This window comes from Amblyomma mixtum, chromosome 6, assembly GCF_055824585.1.
Source record: "Amblyomma mixtum isolate Tamu chromosome 6, ASM5582458v1, whole genome shotgun sequence".
NCBI lineage: Eukaryota > Metazoa > Arthropoda > Arachnida > Ixodida > Ixodidae > Amblyomma > Amblyomma mixtum.
Genome location: NC_143017.1, coordinates 132,093,784 through 132,113,587, shown reverse-complemented (window position 1 = coordinate 132,113,587; position 19,804 = coordinate 132,093,784). Strand labels below are relative to the sequence as shown.

The 19,804-nt window shown below is 46.1% G+C and overlaps 1 protein-coding gene and 1 pseudogene across 2 annotated transcripts; one reads left to right on the top strand and one right to left on the bottom strand.

The window, feature by feature from the left end:
* The first annotated feature begins 191 nt into the window (after positions 1 to 191).
* On the top strand, positions 192 to 10,986 carry bigmax (helix-loop-helix-leucine zipper transcription factor bigmax). 2 transcript variants are annotated; one of them, XM_089549195.1, is made up of 7 exons: positions 192 to 311; positions 660 to 722; positions 794 to 913; positions 2,996 to 3,187; positions 4,446 to 4,545; positions 4,656 to 4,740; positions 5,460 to 10,986. In XM_089549195.1, the coding sequence occupies exons 2-7, from the start codon at positions 683 to 685 to the stop codon at positions 5,643 to 5,645; spliced, it is 723 nt and encodes a 240-aa protein (XP_089405321.1). In that variant the 5' UTR covers positions 192 to 311; positions 660 to 682; the 3' UTR covers positions 5,646 to 10,986. The 2 variants fall into 2 exon arrangements, with proteins under 2 accessions (XP_089405321.1, XP_089405322.1); XM_089549196.1 differs by lacking the exon at positions 192 to 311 and adding an exon at positions 434 to 574.
* A 2,871-nt stretch (positions 10,987 to 13,857) lies between these two features.
* Positions 13,858 to 19,804, bottom strand: part of LOC149340425 (endothelin-converting enzyme 1-like) — a 7,556-nt pseudogene continuing 1,609 nt past the window's right edge.

The following is a 19,804-nucleotide window of genomic DNA, read 5'->3' as shown; positions in this document are numbered from 1 at the left end:
TCAAAAAGTAAGACAAACTTGGTAAAAATGTCTATTAGCAGTCATAACTATTAAGAACGGTATTATTGATTTTTTAATTGGTCGATGCATGTGAAATTTCTTACTGAAAAAAAAAAAACAGCAACTACTTGTTGGCGCTGCATACCATACCAACACGAGAAAGCATAAAAAAACTTTCTACATACGCGACGCCATACTAATTAACATTTACCTATCTAGTACGAAACGTGTCGCAGATATGGCGTAGATGCAACGGGCTGCGTGTGTTTTGTTGCTGCCTGCCGCTCTACGTTAGGTCTTTCCCTCGTTTGGTAAGACTGCCAAGATTTTGCTGCCTTCGTGTTTCGACTTGGCTAGTGCAACGTCCTCTAGCATTTGTTTCACGTGCATAGTTCAAGTGGTGTGCCGGCGTGGGGTCTGCTTTCCGGTTGTTTACAGGTGTTTGGCCGCGTGACACCAGCGTTTTTTTCCTATCGCACGTTCGCTGCACTTTCGTCATTTGCGTAATGGAGTTGATTTCGCATAACAGTGCCACGCCAGCGAATACCTCGGCGCTCACTGTCCATATAACTCTGTTAGTAGAGAAGGATGTGACTTTCGCGCTTTGTTGTTACATGATTGAGCACGACCAGATGATAACGAGGCGTCCTCTTTTTCAGGACGAAGGGAATGCACCGTAAAAATGGCTGAAGCCATGAGTAGCGACTCGAAACACGACTCGGGTAAGCTGGTCATTGACCTTACTGAATTGTACACAGTCTCAAACTCCGTTTTCTCCTTAACTCTCCTTCAGAATGGGACCAGAAGACGGGCCTCTCAAGTCCAACAATGCTGGGCAAGTTTTCTTTCTCGCGGACATCGTCGACGGGATCCATAGACAATATCCTGACGTCGTCCTCGGCCCACAACACAGGTGCGGTTTCAGAACATAATGTGAATGTTTCTTGTAACTCAGGTAAGCAGATCACATAATTGCGGCTGCCAGGCTGTTATGCAAGAAGACACATCTGGCCGACAACGCCGCTGTCGATTCACGGCACACTTTTTTTTTTTTTAATGCGAAGGCAGCCATTCTTGTGGCTATCGTGCATAATTTCAGTGTATTTCAATGTATTTTCTTTAGTCTGTCCACTCTTGCAGTTTCGAATGTGGACTGTCATATTCACAGAACAGTGCTGCTTAAAAAAGGACACTGGGTGACCTGAGTTCAAATGTGACCCTATATTTTGAATATCCAACTTTTGTGGCATGCACCAACAGCTGTCCTGCATGAATTGTTGCAGCATTTCTATTGCTCTCACAGATGTGTAATCCACATATGTGTGCTCTTATCTGTTTGGATCATAGAGCAAACAACAGAGCAACAAGCGAGAGGCAAAGAAATGCTGCTACTGCTTGCTTTACAGTCATCTGTTTCATTTTTCATTGAAGTGCAAAATCGAAACCACTCCACTACTGCACCTGTCACAGCCCACATGCAGCTTCAGGATGTTGAACCAGACATGCCACACCACACCTCAGAATTCCATTCAGGCTGGCAGATCAGGCTGGTCGGAAAGAACCTGACGGTCAGCAAGAACAAAATGGGTTCCTGATTTCAAGACACCACTCATATGCCCTCAATATGTAAATCAAGTTCCTCCTCCTCAGCCATAGTAGCTTGACCTTAGAGTAATGAATATTAAGATGACTTGTTTGATTTGGTCCAGAGTTTGCACTAGCAGTGGCTGTGGTGGTCTCGGGCGTGATGAGCCATATTTATCACATTCACTGCGTTGTGGGCCACTGGCCCAGTGTTCCTGGCCTCACAGCATGAATTAATTAAGCTACCCACTGGTGGCCCCCGACGCAGTGGACATGTTGAGCAACTTTATTTAGGGTGCCTTAGGAAACCCCTTTGGGTGAGTGCCTTACATGATGGGTGGATTTATAGCATGATGTTAATAAGTCATTATATAGTAGTCTTGAAATGAACCGGGCTTGTATGGAAAATGGCGCTTTAGAGGAGAATGTTCCAGTCTTGGGCTGTTTTGACAAAAAGGAGGAAAGTGGGTCATGGAGTGAAGTCAAGGTGGATGAACAGCCTTGTGGTGACTGGTGCAGGCTGCAAAATGATGAGTGGTATTAAGGCGGAAGCCTTTAATGCCTCATCGTTGTAAGCAGGAGATGTCGACAGAAATGTCACGCTTTTCAATTGGTCGAAATAACCGTGACGTCACAGTGTGCGAATTTCAAATGGGGCCAATTGTACTTTGGCTGGTAACCATGCAACCAATTAAAGGGATCGTATAGTGATGCTCTCAGTAACTGGGAATGAGTTTAGTTAATTGCTCAATCACCCCATCTACCCAATCACCTTTCTACTCAGGCCAGATAAATAAATAAAACCAAGGAGGAAATTGGCCGAGTCCGCGATTCGAACCCCGGTCTCCGGAGTGCCAGACGAGCATGCTAACCACTCCGCCAGGCCAGCTCGATGGTTTGGAATCAACAAAGGCGCGTCTAGTGAATACAGTGTCTTCGTTCACTCCCATCTTCCTCCTTTCCCGTTACGGCGAGGTTCAGGAGTCCACGGAGGTATGCGAGACAGATACATTTCCTTTCCTCAAAAACCAATTTACCCACGAGCAAGGCGTAGAACTGAACGGGCGATGGCGTTCTGTGGACTCCCTGGCAGCGTTGCAAGACGCTGTCGCGTTTCACTCTTAGCGGCGAAGCTTAGCATCTTAACAACACATCAGTGACACAAGCAGCAACACCGCGCTTAAGGCTTTCGCCTCACCGCACTTTAGGTCAACAAAGTGCCCCCCCCCCTGAGTTTTTTTTAACCAGTCTGACAATTCTACATACAGTTTGAACTGTAGTACGACCAATTCATGGGTTAGTTATTGACCTAACTTGATTGTGTTATGGCATCAGACCAGTCTTACTGTGTATGTGCATGTCTGCATGTGTAGCCTTGAGATTTAACTTATTGCACCATCGCTGTGTGCAGATGATGAGGACAGTGACCATAAGTCTACCATTAGCTATAAGGAACGGAGGCGGGAGGCCCACACACAGGCTGAACAGAAGCGCCGGGATGCTATCAAGAAGGGCTACGACGACCTGCAGATGCTTGTGCCCACTTGCCAGCAGGACAGCACAAACTCATTCAAGATGAGCAAGGCTACAGTGCTCCAGAAATGTAAGCGCGTTTCTCCTGTGTGCCGTGCTGGAGAGCAATAGAAATCGCGATAGTGTTTGTAGAGGCAGTGATAATGTGCGTTAAAATGTGATAGTGATGGTGCAGAGATATAAGCGTTTTTAGTGTGATGTTGGAGTGTAATAGATAGGGTGTTGTTAGTGCGATAATGTCTGTGCAATGGAGAATGTAGAAACAAGGGATGTCTAATTCAAGTGTGCAACCTCTGTGAAATGTGTCTGCGTGAGCATTACCCTGCCAATGGCACACCGCTTTCTTATCTGCTTTCTTTAATTTTGTGTGTTTTTCTCTGTTCCTGAGCTTTCCTTTTTTTTTTTTCAGCCTGCCTTTTCAGTATTGCAATTCATTTGCAGTAGAATCTCAATGATACAGGCCGCCGTGGTGGCTCAGTGGTTGTTATGGTGCTCAGCTCCTGACCCGAAAGACGCGGGTTCGATCCCGGCCGCGGCGGTTGAATTTCTTTGGAGGAGAAATTCTAGAGGCCCGTGTACTGTGCGATGTCAGTGCACGTTAAAGAACCCCAGATGGTCACAATTTCCGGAGCCCTCCACTACGGCGTCTCTCATAGCCTTAGTCGCTTTGGGACGTTAAACCCCATAAACCAAACTAAACCAATGATAGAGTCAGGGCGGATATGAATTCTGGGACGATACAAGTTTGCGGAATTCTCTGGCTGAAATACATTATATGCAATGTGCGTTTGGGTGTTCTGAGCACACTGCCGCGGCACTACGGGTGATGCGAATCTGCACATTGCTGACGCGCGACCGCCAATCGCGTGGTATGCACCTCAAGGAGTGAGAGGTGGCATGCGGCCGTCAACAAATCCAGTCAGCCATAAACAGGTCTGCATGAACTTGTGCTTCTGCAGACGGGTTTTATTCGTGTTGGGATGAAACAGATTTCGGATGATCGGGATATTTTTTGCAGCCCCGGGAGATTTCTATGGAGATTCCACTCTGCCTCATTTGTTTACATTTCTTCATTATTTACTTTTACTGTTATTTCTATTTCGTGTTCTATGACTGCAAATGTCTTGAAGCACTTTTCTTCCTACGGTGATGCAGTAGACAAAATGCATACAAGATTTTGTCTTCGCTTAAGAAAACTTCAGTTTCCTTGCACTTCCCTTGGAGTCACTTTCTATTTGACCAGCGAATGCCGAAGAGAAATGTAAATACAGTGAAGGAATTTTGAGTGCCTGAATATTTCAAGAAAAGTACCGTGCTTCCTTTTGCAGCCATCGATTACATCACATTTTTGCTGCAACAGAAGAAAAAACATGAAGAAGAGCTGTCTGCATTGAGGAAAGAAGTTATTGCCCTGCAAATAATGAAAGCGTAAGGCTCATAAATTTGATTGATACAGCCAAACATTGATGATACCCGACTTGCTTCGGCTGTTTGTGTCATGTTTTACAACGGGTGCTTTCTTTTCTTTCCTTCGATAGTAACTATGAGCAGATTGTCAAGGTGCACCAAAGTCAACCTGGCCAAAACAACAACCATATCAGTGATGAAGTCAAGTTTCAAGTGGTAGGTAAACATTGACTGTTTCTGTATTCAAACATTGCAATAATCAGGTATGAGGGGCTATCGAACATTAGGCTATCCTATTTTATTTACTTTTATGGACTTGTACAACCACTGCACTGTTGCTCTTATTGATCATAACACTTTTTTTCAGGGATGCAGATTCATAATTTTACTAGGCCGATTCACAATTCTACTAGGCCAGTGTAGCTGCACTGGCCTATTCTTGCAGTGGCTTTGCTGATATTAAGGTTTAGTAAATGCGCACACACTATCGAGTTACCGTAGCGACTCGCATAATGAGCCAACTTCAATATTTTTTTGTTTCAAGCTATGAGGGACAGTTTTGGGCGAAGCAGTCAGCTGTTGACAGCAGTGTGGCATGTGCTGAGGCATGTGTTGTGCAAAGGCAGCATTATTTTGTTCCCCTAGCTGTGACATCTTACTTATTGAGCCGTCGACCCACAGAAATTGAAATTATTGCTTAGAAGTTATGGTGCAATAGAATCAAAGGTGTATTGGTGAATAATAAATTGTATTCTTGAGTTGTTGGCACTGTGTAATTTTTACATCGAACAAAAAGTGTGACCCATGTATTTGATGTCTGCTCCTTAAAAGTGCCATAATTAGTTTTAACCACAACCATTCAGTTTTCAGCTTGAAACATGTTTCAGTTCTTGTGTACATAGCTCACGTCCCCGTTCTTGTTTCGCCGGTTGCAGTTCCAGGCGATTGGAGACTCCTTGTTCCAGACGTTCAACTCGTCAATATCGGTTGCCAATTTTGCTGAACTGTCTGCATGCGTGTTCAGCTGGCTTGAAGAATACTGCAAGCCCCAGACGCTCAAGGATGTGGTGGTTCAGATACTGTCCCAGCTGAACCAGACCATGGGGTCGCAGCATTCCTAGCAGTGGCCATATTTTGTACGTGGCTGGGTGTGCACACTTGGTGCTCCTGAGTGCACTTGTCACTGCTGCTGTTTGTATGTTCTGTGGCAAGTGAGGAGTTTCGAAGCCTGATTTCTGCTTCTTACATTATGCGGTATCCACCGTTGAACCTTTTACTTGATGTGCAGATATGAGTGGCAGTACGACAAGTGTACGATGCGAGTACGACTTCTACATTGAATGAGGACAGCTGCAAGCTAGCTGGCATGCTCTTGTATCATATCTGCTACCTGTCAGTTGTCTCTTCAAAGCACATGCAGGCACATCCTTCACTTTTGCTGAAGGGGAGTAGTTCGTGTATATTTTAAATATTTTTGAGTTTCTTGAGATTCTGGGCTCCCTTCCTCAAGAAGCAAAGCAATATATCGATCTCGCTATGCTCACTACGCATGAATGTCGCTTCTGCGGTGGCCTTTGTGCCTCAGGTCAGCACCTGAGAGAAGCACTGAGCCTAGCCCTATTGGGGTGGGTTTGTACTAGTATGTTTCATCACCTTGTGTTGCCTTTGACTCGTGCTGTTCAGCTTGTTTCAACTGCAAGAAGTAAGTGCAACAATTCGACGCATGATTAGCTTGCGTTAAGCAGATTACATGCCCTGAGATTTATTGTTTCACTGAGAATTCATTCACTGATACACAAATGAGAGCTGTGAGGCATTTATACAAATGCAGAAAAATCTGCACACTTGCTCATAGTTGCCATTCAGTGTCCAGTAATGCTAAAACTACCAATATTATGTTATTAGAGGCCTGTAAGAACCCTGCGACTACTGGACATTCAAATTCCCATTCAAATAGCCCTTATTCAAAACTTCAATATTCATATATCCTCTACACTACTTCACATGGCAGCAATGATAACTACACCCCTGAATAAACCATTATTTCATTTAAAAGATTGGCAGACAATTATGCAGCCAACCATTACTGGCAATACATTCTTTTCATATCATGTGGGGCTGATCACCTCTGAAAAGCTCTAGAAGCAGTAAAACACAGCCAGCATGTGTTCATGCCTGAACTTAAATTAACCACAGTAGCAATGCTATACAAAGTAACGGTGTTGGAAACAGACTGAAGGAAGGTACGTAACAGATATGAAGCAATGCTGTATAAATGTGTTCGAGTGTTTCTTTTTTTCATTTCTGAAAGGCAAAAACTACCCTAGGGGTTGTTGGTCCATAGTGGACAACTGTGCTGCTTGAAGGCATAAGAAGACAGTCACCACACTAAAGTTAGGACAAACGACACAGACGACAAATCCCGCTTCATCTTAACTGTGTTGTTCATCTCTCAAGTTTAGTATGCCAATATCCTTCTTGTGCCTTCAAGCAGCGTGACTGGGCATAATGAACCATATCAGACAATGACAGAACTACTAAAGTGCTCTGTAAAGCATCCTGTGCTTTTATACTTACACTCCCAAGCAAGGCATAGCTGGACACCGGAGGATACATGTGCCTAATAAATGCCTGGGTGTTCCCACTTGACTTCTCGAAGTAGTAGGCCAATCTCTCCAGCTCTCTTGTCTGCCCATCGCTTTGGCACTGTCCCCAGAGGTCCGCCTCAGCACTCGCTTGGAGCATAATGAGCCGGACCACTCTCACGATTCCCAGGCCTGCCAAAAACAATGTTAAGAGAAATCAAGAGGATGTCCAAACTATGCACTGCCTTTCTAATGCATACACTCTAATAAAATCCAACTAAGCCAAGCAGAAGCGCACAGAAGGAATACAATGCCAGGAGCTAGTGTAATTATATCTTGCTTTCCTTCTGAGTGCACCACACTGATGATGGGCAGAAAACCAAGAGTTCCACTTCATGTGCTCCTACCATGCAGATCTCCCGGTATAGGCTCCGTGCGCTGCAGTTTGGGGAGAGCGCGTGGCGCCATCTGGTTAACAGCGGGGGCGAAAGGTGGGGGCAAACACAACTGGCTCGATCACGCGCGCGCGCCGCGCGCTCGATCCAGGGTGGTCGTGGGGCAAAAGGTGGATGCAACTCTCGTTCAGTTTGCAGACGGCGATAGTCAGCGGTAGCGATAGCATGAAAGGACGGGGGAGAATTGTACATTATTTGCAAAATGCCGTTGGGCATTCATTTAATCAGTGCTTTCAGGAAATAGCTGGAATAAAAGTCCTCTAACTTTGGTATATACTCGTCAAGAAATGCTTCGTCCTTTTTGATTGTTAGAGCTTGGTTTTAGGTTTTATTGGGGTTTAACGTCCCCGAGCAACTCAGGCTATGAAGGACGCCGTAGTGAAGGGCTCCGGGAATCACGACCACCTGGGGTTCTTTAACGTGCACCGACATCGCACAGTACACGGGCCTCTATAATTTCGCCTTCATCGAAATTCAGCCGCCGTAGCCGGATCGAACTCGCGTCTTTTGGCTCAGCGGCCGAGCGCCGTAACTACTGAGCCACCTCGGTAGAGCTATGCTTCTCTGAGGAGAATACACATAAAGTAAAGCAGTGTCAATTCTCATGACATACAGCATTATCATTATCTGCGTGTAGTACGAATGGGTTTTACGAAATTGTAAGTGCCCATTCACATAATGAATGTCACATTGCTGATTTGTCTGGGTCAATCAGACACTTGTTTCTTTGACTGTAAGGGCACTTAATTTTAATAAGTTGAAATGTGCCACAACGCGTGCACATGTGGCTCAGAAACGATTGTACAGGGGCTTTTCTGTCTACTTTTTTTATTTTTGTGGCAGAAAGATGGCAATCCATTATGCAGTCGATCCTGGATATTTTGAATTATTGTTTATATTGAACAGCCGGATCATCCCCTTAAAAATTACTGCAAAAGTACCGCTCGTGTGCATTGGGCTCGCATTCACAGGGACATTCGATATAACGGTGCGCTTCACCCCAGGAAGTGGAGCCATGGCGCTATAACGACCATTTTTTGTGCTCAGAGCCAGGTCAGTTATGCGGCTTTGGACAGCTCCTGGCTGTGCTAGCACTGTAAAACCGCTTGAAGAGGTGGATGTGGGGTGTGCTTGAGGCTAACATTTGGGCTCGTACTCATTTTCCAGCATTCAGTGCACAGCTTGCCAAACAGTGATGCCAGACTAACAGACCAAAGCTTAGCCGCTACTTTTACCTGGCATGCTTCACTTCAAAAGGCGTGGCAGCGACCAACTGCACCTGACCTTTAATGAAAGACATTTCTGTTTACTTTAATGAAAGACATTTCTATTTATAGTGTACTCTTAACAGGATCAAGCCTCTTGCAATAGCCGGTGACTAGCTCCAAGGCACTGTCTTCCGCGGCTTCGATGCAAAGCATGCTATGCCTAGCAACGCTTGAGCAAGCAGTGTGTTACCAGTACGCTGGCGGGCGGCATTGCACTGCAAGAAGCACATAGCTTGCATGGGTGTGTGGTTGTCACATTGTGGCCAGAGCTTCCTCTGTGCCACGGATCCCTAATTACTGTTACTGTCTATAGCATGGGTGCAGTGTGTTTTTGATTCTGTGTTACAGATAAGCTTATCGCCATTTTTCATATGCATTATCAATATATTAAACTATTTGGCAATCCCCTTCAATATATCCGGGTTAGACTATAATGCTGATTGAGTGATTGTCTTTAAATCTTTGCTGGCTTAACATGCTGTTGGCTCTTGAAAATTTATGAAACTTATTCCTATTTATTTAGTATTAAATGGGAATCCTTTGGAAGTGCGCAAACATGACTACATGTTTTATGTGGGTGTTTGTCTTTTGTGTAGGGTGGCATGCTTAGCAATCGATTGTGTAGCAGACATTTGAGAGCTGCTTGGGTGCATTTTGTGCTACTCGTTTGGTAAAACCTTGGTAAAAGTTTTTTAAATGAAGACATACTTTCGGATCTGTTTCTGGCCCTGCCCTTGGAGAGATTTATGTCTCGAAAGTCATGTCGCATTGCTGTGCACTTAAGCCCAAGGCACCTATATTTTCATCGCGGTGGTCATGGCATTACATGGCATGTGTGTGTACACAATTTATGCAGGGGTGTTCTGTACAGCACAGTGCCATGTAAAAATGTATGAAAGTACAAATAGCTCCATCTGGCCACCTTTGTGGTGGCCTCTTTTTCGCTGATCCCATATTTTCTATAATCTGCTTTTCACATAAGTTGTGAGTGCATTGTTTCTGATAATGTATGCCCATCTGTTTTTTAACCTTTGCTGCAGGTCTGTTCTGTTGGGATTGATTTCTTTATTTGGAAGTTTGCACATGTCGCCTCAGAAACAAACTGAAGGAACTTTATCATAACTTCAGCTAGTGGTATCATCTTGTCACGTGTAGGAAACTAAGCATGCGGTATATTGATTGGTAAATGCAAGATTTTGTCAAATCTTTTGTTGTTGAGTGCACTTTATAATCAGCCAAATGTGCTAGAAACTTATTGCTATAATTGTTGACATCACAGGCAGTGTTATATTTTAACATGAATAACATAGCAGCTAAGATGTTGTCGTACCAAATTTTAATTGTATGCATGAGAACCTATACCTGTTGCAAGGATGGTAGAATATCTGAGGTTTAAGGTCCCGAAACGCCATATGAGCTGTGAAGGATACTGTAGTGGAGGACTGCAGAATAATTGAGACCACCTGGGGTTTTTAACATGCACTTACATTGCATGGCACTCTCAATTGCAAAGAGGAGCTTTACATTATTGAATAATGTTCCTGCAGTGAAAAGTGCTGCTGTAATTCTGTAAGTAATGATGATTTGCTTTCATCTGTGGGATGAAGTTTTGTATCTATTATCCAAGCACTCTTGGCACATTCATAACCAGGATTTCAAATTTTAAAGCGATTTGGCACCATCAAATCTGCCTTTTGTTGTGCGTATGCAACTCAGTGTTTACTGTTGGCACCACTCTCTGGGAAGTTTCATGGTTATTTACTTATTGCATGGTTTGTAGGCAATTGTGAAAAATGGGTGTGATGTCCGCTTGGATCTCGAGTACAGACTGCAGGAGTATCTTCAGTGTGCAGTACATGACAAAATGTTTTGTTACATGCTTTGCTCAAGTGCTTAAGAGCAAAGGCAGTGTGTAAATATCCAGGAAGAGGTGTCGTAGTCCGGAGAGTAGATATATTTTTAGCTCATCTGTTTTGTTTCTGTAGAGTTCATTGTTGTGTCTATGGTACCTGTTCTGTGCATACAATTTGCTCTAGCCCTTCAACTTGATGGGATAATTTAGTTGCCTACTGGAATGAGTACTGCCTTCAGTTATGTGTTGAGATACTGTGTGATATATGTCTTCATGTGAAATAAAATATTGAGTTGTTTTGATTGGCTTGCAATCGGTACAAATGATTTGGGCGTGTGCTTACGCCTCTGAAAAATACTGTTTCTTTATCAATCGCCTGCTCTCTAAGATGCCCGCCGCATGAGCCAAAGAACTGCCGAACCCTTTTCCCTAATACCCCCCCCCCCCCCCATCCAAAAAAAAAGTGTGCAGTTACAAGTGCCATCTCTTGACAGAGCTCGCAACTGTAAAGCAATGATGTGTGGCCTCCGAGCATGGAAGACTGAAAGTTCCATGTCTCCAAGACTATACATTTAAAGGGGCACTAAGGACAACGCTATCAAATTTTTTTTTTTATTAAAAACCGATAGTTCGGCATTTTGTGGTTTTGTTGCTTCTTGCCCGGCAGCGAAAGGTGCATTTATTGCTAAGAGATACGGATTCGAAGTTCAAACTTCCCGCCGCTACGATTCGAACTCGGGACTCTCCGATGACGAAATAAAGGAGAAGAGTGACGTAAGTGGTGGAAACGGAAAAGAGGACTCCGTGATTACTGGCTGCGAGCGCTGCGCCACTCCCGCCTAGCAGCAGCCAAAATGAAAACTACTGCCGACCGGACATTGAAGGCCATTATCAGCCGTTGTCGCTTCGTTTACGATGGATCCTTCCCACATCGAAGTTCTTGCAAAGAACTGCGGCCTGCATTCAGCGACCTAAGCCCCACCCAGCGTGCGACGCTTAAGTTTTGAGGGCTGAAGGCTGGTTCACATGCAAGCGATTGAGCGGCGCGTCGCAGCGAAAATTTTCAACTTGTTGAAACCTCGCCGCTCGTCGCAGCGACGACTCAAAACAGGTTTTTCTGTCGCGGCGGCAGGATTCGCTAGCATTTTCGCTTGCATGTGAAACAGGCTTGAGGCGACGGCTCTGGCAAAAAAGTCCTAGCGCCCAGGAGTCGGCAGCGTCGCTGTCACCGCCGGGCCACCGTCACGACTGATGTGTAGCGACTGGTACGTGCGGGCATATTTAAATACTATAACAATAGTTTTCGTAGGGCTGGCTATGCAGCCCGATGTCTTGGTACGTTGACGATGCGAACACGCTGAGCGGTGCGTTCTAACGTGGAGGCGCGTTCCTTGTCGCAGTTGCATGCCGTTCCATGAACTTCTTCCGAGGAGCACTTAGGGAGGAACTTGGAGGCCCTCTGCTGCTCCGCCCTTGTAAATCGAGTTGCATAACTATAGTGTACTAGAATATGTACACCATAGCATAACGAAACCATGCAGGCACGCAGAATGCATAGCCGCGAGGCACCCCAGAACGTACCGAAACTCAGCTGGCAGCCTGTTGCGCCCCCAATTGCAGGTTTTCGTTGAGTTCCAAGATTCAGGCTGTCTTTTTTCCGTCTTCCTTATGTGATAAAAATGCACTAGCGGTTTCAAAGCAAATTTTATGTACTTCAATATCGATCAGACACGTAACCGTCATGCTTTGTGTCAGCCTCAAGGATCTGTCTTTTCTCCTATTTCATCACCACGCTTGTACTTGCGAGATTGGCCTATGGAGGCGATACTTCTGTTTTAATTCTTGCTGTTTTCTGCCTTACAAGAGCTTTTTTTTTTCAGAAAGAGTAGTGTTTTTGTCTTTAGGAACTGGTATTCTATTTATACAAGCCAAATTCAATTTCTTCTCAGTGTCCTTTCAACACAAGTGTCGTCTGCTAGCTGCGACTGTTCGCAGATCACTTCGAAACTATATGGTAGTAGACACCTGCCTCGTAACCGCGAAGAGTGCATTGCTCTCAAGTTAAAGCTAGCAGATGAAAACAACTGCGCTTTTATATTAACGAAGAAAACATTTATTATAATGAGAATAAAATACCGAAAAGCAGAATTTTATTTTTTGGAGTCGTCTTTGTTCAATTCAACGGGTTTTGCCGCTCCTAAACCGCAGACGTACGTACTGCTGCAGTTCCGTCTGTTCAGTGCCGGCACTTTATAGTACTATAGGCGTTTGTTTCCTAACAGTTCCTTCAGCGGCTGCCTTGCATTTTGTTCATGCTTCTGCCTTGCTCATTATGCGCTGCTGCTGCATGCCACAATGTAAGTCCACTCACCAAAGAAAAGAAACCGGTGTATCTTTTCATGAAATGTCATCTGAGAGCATGCAGTCTACACGAACGATGGCTGAAAGCAGTTTTGAATGACGACTGGGACACTATTGCGATGGGAAGTGTACACCGTCTGTCGCTTAGTTGCATTTTCGACTCTCAGATTTTAAACACAGCTGCTGAAACCAGGCGCCGTGCCTAGTGCATTCAGCGACCACGAATGACGCCCCGTAGAGCAAGAAAACGGAGTGGCCGTCCGCTGACACCCTGAACTCCTCAGCTGCACGACGCCAGCCACTCGGTGCATGCGATGGGATTCACATATGTCTGTACAGACGCCATGGTATGCAAGAAACGAGAAGGTGCAGTTTGTTCCTCAACTAAAAACTCTGAGCTTTCAGAAGCGCGCCGTTGCGAACACCTCGATCCATGTGCTGCTTGATTGAGTGCCAATGCACGAGGCGTATTCCGCGGCGCCAAAACTCGTCTATGGGAACAGACCATGAGGAAATTATTGAATGAATCCTACGCAGCCAAGAATAGTGGGATGCTTCACAGCCAGAATTTCTCGCAGCAACCTTAGTATGACCAGTACACTTCGGCGACTACAGGTGACACTATAGTCAAGTGGTTGAAATGAAAACCAGTGAGCAGATGAACAAAGTTCACGCAAGAGTGTAGAGGCCCTGTCAAGCAGAAAAAAAAGTATAAAGCACGGCCATGTCATAAACACTCTCAGTGGTGCCATTTAACGGGGAAAAGACAGTGAATCAAGTTGGATAGGAAGATCATTTGGGACTGTGGTTAGTCAAAAAAACCTGCATCTGCGAACAGGGTTCATTTCAGAGCCGCTGGGGCACGAGAACGCCTTCGCAAACTCAGGAAAATTTCGCAAAGCCTTATTGAAGTCTACACTGTAGGGGCTCGGCACATATCTTCGGTGGCACGTCATGAAACAAAGTGTGATGAAAAACACCTTCTCTTCTGTCAAATGCTCCGCGATCCTGAAGCGGCGTTGATCTTTCTTTAGCGCGTCTTGAAAAGCAGCATAAGCGACCTCTACGGCCGGAATCTCTGGAAAGACGCTGCGTTGCTTTTGCTGCTCGGGACAGGCTTCGCGAAGCGCGAATTCCTGCGTCGACTGCGCGGACAGAATCGAGTTCACCACGCTGCCGTTCGGGTGCCATCGTAAGCCACCTCGGTCCAGCGACTTCACTATTTCCAGCGTCATCAAAAAGCCGATACCCCCGTACAACATACCTCTCGTGCCGTTCCTACTGTACAATGGACTGACAAGCGACCCTATGGCGATTAGCACGCTGTTCAGAACAGCATCGTAGGTCATGGTTCCATGGAATTGAGCGGCTGAGCGTAGAACCTCTGGTACAACGCGATTCGCTTAGCTTCGCGAATGGCCTCATGAGATCGGATCCAGTGAGCCCCAAACGAAGTCTCGTTCTCCGGGAAGTCCTCGTAAATGCTTTGTAAGGATCGTATACTTGGGGTCACCTCGTCCGGCCACAGTCGCTTTCGGATGGCAATTATCTTTGAAGCGGCCATAAGTTTACTACCAGCGTCCAACCACTCGGACCTCGTCACCATTGCCACTGCTGTCGCAACTATAGGCTTTCGAAGCACGCATCCACCAATGCTCTGTCATGGCTGGACACCATCGAGGAGTAGTGTAACGCGGAAATAAGCGGCTTGTACGGTACTTCCACGGTCACTCCGCAGAACAGAGGGCGGGCTAGTTTGGCCATTTCAGCGTCTTCGAACACTGTCAGAAGAAACTTCGGACTTGCCGCTGGGCTGTACATCAGCATGAAGAGCCAATACACGAGCCGGAGTAGCTGCTGGTTGTTGTACTCTGCGAACAGGCTGCCAACAACCTTCATGTAGACTACATCCGTTATAAACACTTCGATACTCATTGTTGGACGGAACGGTAGGTGCGTTTGCAGTGCGTTAAGCCAAACTGCGGGTGAAAGAAACGGGACGTACAGTCGCGAGCAAAAAATATTAGCACAGATCACTGGCGATTAGAATTCGTATATCTCACCACGCGTCGCTGCGGTACGCAGACCTGCCTAACGGGCCGCTTCCATGTTTGCAGCCTAGGGGGGGACGGCAGGAAGTAAGCTTTATCAAGCGTGCGCCGCCCGAGCGGTGAAGTGCCGACCCTACGTGACTGTGCATGCGGCATTTATTTTGGCTCGGTTATCAAGCAAAGATATGGCTTCTTTTTATTACTGTTTTTTTTGTGTCCGCGGTGGTTTGTCAAAAGGAACTCGCGGGAACAATAGCTGATAGCGCTGCTTTTAGCCAGTAATTTTGCTGGTCCGTGGCAGTCCACTGAACCCCCCTAATACTGTAGAATGGGAACGGCCCGGCACTCTCGTTATCAGCCTCTTCGCCACCCGCAGCGCCACGCGTTGTCATTCCGGCGCTCTGGTGTTCCGTCTCGTGTGCTAATCTTTTTTACCCGCGACTGTACTTCCCAATATCACCGAGGGAGAACAATGCAGACTCCTTTAAAGGTCCTCTCAGGGCGTTGTAAAGGCGCTGCACAATTATGGCGGCTGCCACTATTGTCTCTTTGACGACTTTCTCGGTCACGTCAAGAGAGGCCGCAGCCGTGATTAAGCGGAAAAGTTTATCCCACTCCGAATCATAGGATGTAATGCGCTTGACGTTCCGTTGGAGCAACAGTAAAATATGCATGTAACGAGCAGGGGAAAAAACCAGCCGCCACTCAGGGCCTGGCGAGTCGGCAGTGGCGAGGGAGAACAATAAGGGGACCTCGTAGTTGAAGGCTAGTGATATGATGACGTCCAAGGCGTCCACGGCTTGCGTAGAAGTGAAAGGCGAGGTCAGTCCCATTTCATTCATGAACCGGTGGAGGTCGTCCATGCCTATGCCGTATTCAGAGTCGTCTTCCAGGCACAATGCGTACATGTTGAGCGGCTTTCGACCGATGGACAGCGTGGAGGCGCCGCTGTGAAGCGTTTGTCCCAGGGTCTGGAACCAGCTGTAGATAGCAGCGTCCATGGCAGACACGTATTCTTGGTGGTGACCAGGCGGAGCATACGTGCTTCGAGAAGTCTTCGCAGGGATCCACGTCGTTGGAAGTGACGTAAGCGAGGAGTGAAGCATGGCGCACGCAGTCTTCGGTCTGGCACAGGGGCTCTCCGGACTTCTGCGGACGATGTTTCAATAAAAGAAACACCACGGCGATGCACACGCCACAGAACGCACAGAACACAGCGATGACGATGATGGGACGGCACCACGGGGATCCATGACCCGTGGGTGTGACGGCGGAGTCGGGAACAGGCAACTGGATTGACACCACAGTACCAGGATATGTTTTGTTAAGCCCGCTGTCGAGAGAGACGGCGATTGTTTATTTCTCACCGTTTCTTTTACAGCTTTAGCTGTTATAAGGACGTTCCCCTGTAATCGCGTCGTTCCTCAAAGCCTACGTCATCAATTGCGTTTCTTATCACGTGACCAGAGATGAAGATTGGTAGTGTCGGTACGCTAAAGGCGGCAACAGGCTTGCGCGCTTTGCGGCCACCAGATTCACTTCCCTAACTGCCAGCGACTATGGCCGCCTTGGCGGTGCAGCATGCAGAGGCAGCCTAAAGTGTCTGCGTAGGCTAGGTAATAACAATAAATTATTAAAACCATTTACTCAGAATTTTACGCATGGCAGTGGTGTCACATGCATAATCATGGCTCTTCAGGTCACGATGGAAGTCGTATGCTAGAGTGCACTTTAAGTATGCCACGTGCCTCAGCGAAATGTCACCAAGATTTAAAAAAAAGCCGGACTGTCCTATGCGAGTCCTGCCGCTTAGTCTGCAGTATTTTTTTTCGCTTTGAATAGTTAATTAACACTAACTAGCGAACTTTTAAATATTACTTCCGGGAAAAAAAGTGTAAATTCGGAAGTTTCATATCACCTTTAAAAACAGCCGGATGAAATCTTTGCGGCAAGATACCGTTTACGTAGCTTATTCTACCAACCCTCGATGGAAACGCGCGAAATTCAAATTCTCGATGGAGGCGAAACGCAAGAGGTGCCCGTGTGCTGTGCGGTGTCAGTGCACGTTAAAGATTCCCAGGTGGTCGAAATTATTCCGGAGACCTCCACTGCGGCACCTCTTTTCTTTCATTCCTACCTTCCTCCCTTCCCTTAAGGCGTGGTTCAGGTGTCCGCCGAGATATGCGAGACAGATACTGCGCCATTTCCTTTCTTCAAAAACCAATTTACCAATTTATTTACTTGTCAGTGGTGCTAATTGAGCACCACAGATGAGCTCCCAGAGCAAACAGCTGAACAGCTACCAGAACACCAAGAAAATCGCACAATTTTACCCCGACTTCACCCGTACTTGAACACAGAACAAGCACACGTCCTCCGCAAAGTTCGAACCAACATTCTTCTCACCCCATTAATGCGGTAGAACCGGATGGTGTGACACAGCTCACTGTCTCAACTGCCCAGAGATCAGGACACAGCCAGAACACATTCCCTACTCATGTAACACTGCCATTACCTATCATTATTTCCATTACCCGCCCCCTCCTTCCTGGAGTGCTTGGATTCACTTATGCTCGGCAGATTATCAGCGGGCATTGGCAGAGCTAGCGCTCTTCTTCACTGGTCTTAATGCTGGCTTTAAATAGCTTTCTTCCTACTCCTTAGAGGAAAAAAATCCGCAGCGCTGATATCACGCACCCAGTGCGTACGCAACGTCCTGCAGGAGTAACGTTCATGAGATGAGCGGATTTTTTCCCCTGTCATTACGTATTGGGATGTTCACGTAGCACCGCTGTAAAGTGGTAGATTTTGAATTTCCGGGCTTCCTTTGAGGGCCGGCTGCAAAGAAAAGCTTCGTAAACTGCACCATCTTACAAACTTTTCAGCCGGCTGTTTATCAACGTGGTCTAAAACCTTCGAACTGACATTTGTTTCCCGAAGTCAGTATTTAAATAGCTATCTCTTTAATTACCTAACCTCGCAGGACGATAAAAATGATGAAGGCTAGGCCACACGACTCTCAACAGCACTCGGTTTAACTCGCCTAGGACACTCCGTCTTTTTAAGTCTTCGACACAATTGGCTGGGACAACTGGCATCTAGTCTTTTCATATTGGCGTGATGGGGCCGCGTGGGAACTTTTTATAGTCTTAAATTTCTCATGAAGGCATTGCAAGTCTTTCGGCACATTAGGATGACCACTACGAATGCCTTTCAGAAACGTCATAGGGACATTTGAAATGCACTGCATTTTCGCGTTCATGATTACACGTCTTCATCAAAACTATAGAGCCCAGTGATTGTGCTTCTGGACCACACCACGTGGCTCTTTATGCATCGCCAGCGCTGCAATTCTATTGAACGTTAATTGGAACGCTCATCCTCAACCTCCCAATAGTTAGGACTTGCGCGGCTACTGAGAGAGTCCCGCAGCAGAGCCTGGAAGCAACCTATCGGGATAGTTACTTTTGCCGAAAGCTGTACTTAACAGCCTTGGTCGGATGTTGCAGCTCTTTAATGAGCGCTTGCGACACATACTCCAAATCTACGACAGGAGAGAATGATTGTTATCTCCCTTTACCTTTATTGGTTTTAAATGTACCTCATTACAAAGCTCAGCAGGAAACCACATGGCTTGTGGACTTTCGACAGAAACTACTTCATTACAGCATCATAAAGGAGGTGGCGAACAGTTACTACGCTTTTCGCTAGTGAGTTAGCGTTTGAAGACTGTGTTTTAGCATAATCACGCTGGCCTTAGAAGTTTTCTTTTCCCGAATATGTGTAGCTCTCGACCTGGTTTCAATTCCATAGGTACTCGTTATGTTTTCAAAGCGCTGGATATTTACGGCCGCGGTCTGATTCGAACCGAATGTCTCGAGCACACTGGACTTGTAGTCTACTTCTACGCCATCGGTGCAGGACGAATTATAGACCGATTAGGCTAGTATTACGTCGTTTAAAATGTTCACTCTCTCCTTTATCCTTTCCCTAACGGCGCGGTTTGGGTGTCGATCCATCGAGATAGTGAGACAATTACTGCGAAATTTCCTTTCCTTAAAGCCAATTTTCATTTTCAAGCGAATTGCTCATAGAAAGGGGTGAATGTTGGAATTCAGTCAGCCAAGAGAACTGTTTGTTTTAGGAAAAGTATGATACGGTGTGCGGGATTTATCGTTCTGAACTTGCATGTTGGATTGCAGGGACGCCGGGATGCAGAACTATTGATTTTCGGCAACCTGGAATGCTTTAACGCGCACTGATATATCGCGGAGCATACGGATGTCTCAACTCTTTTTCATCGGAAAGAGTACTGGACACTAGATCGTGTTAGTGCTATCAAACAGGTTATAGAGGGAGCTAGAGGGGAGGGTTATAGAGGGAGTTTAACAAGGGAGCTCTCAAGTAGGCTTTTACGATTTTTCAAAACAAACCATAATTTGTGCCGCAAGTAACGCAAGATAATAGGCGTACACGTGTAAAAGTGAAATATTATGGCGGTCGATTTTGTAGGCTACTCCTTTAGGTAAAATTACCGAAGTGGGCATGTGTTTCCTCTTATCCTGCACCGAATTCGCACCACAGTCTACGCAACTGAGCATGAAACATTGTGACGATCGGCTTGAAATCTCTCGTCGGTGCGACGCAGCTGTGCGGAGCAGCTGGTGAAGCTAGCTGCTGCCATTTCACTTTTGGTCCGCGAAATCAA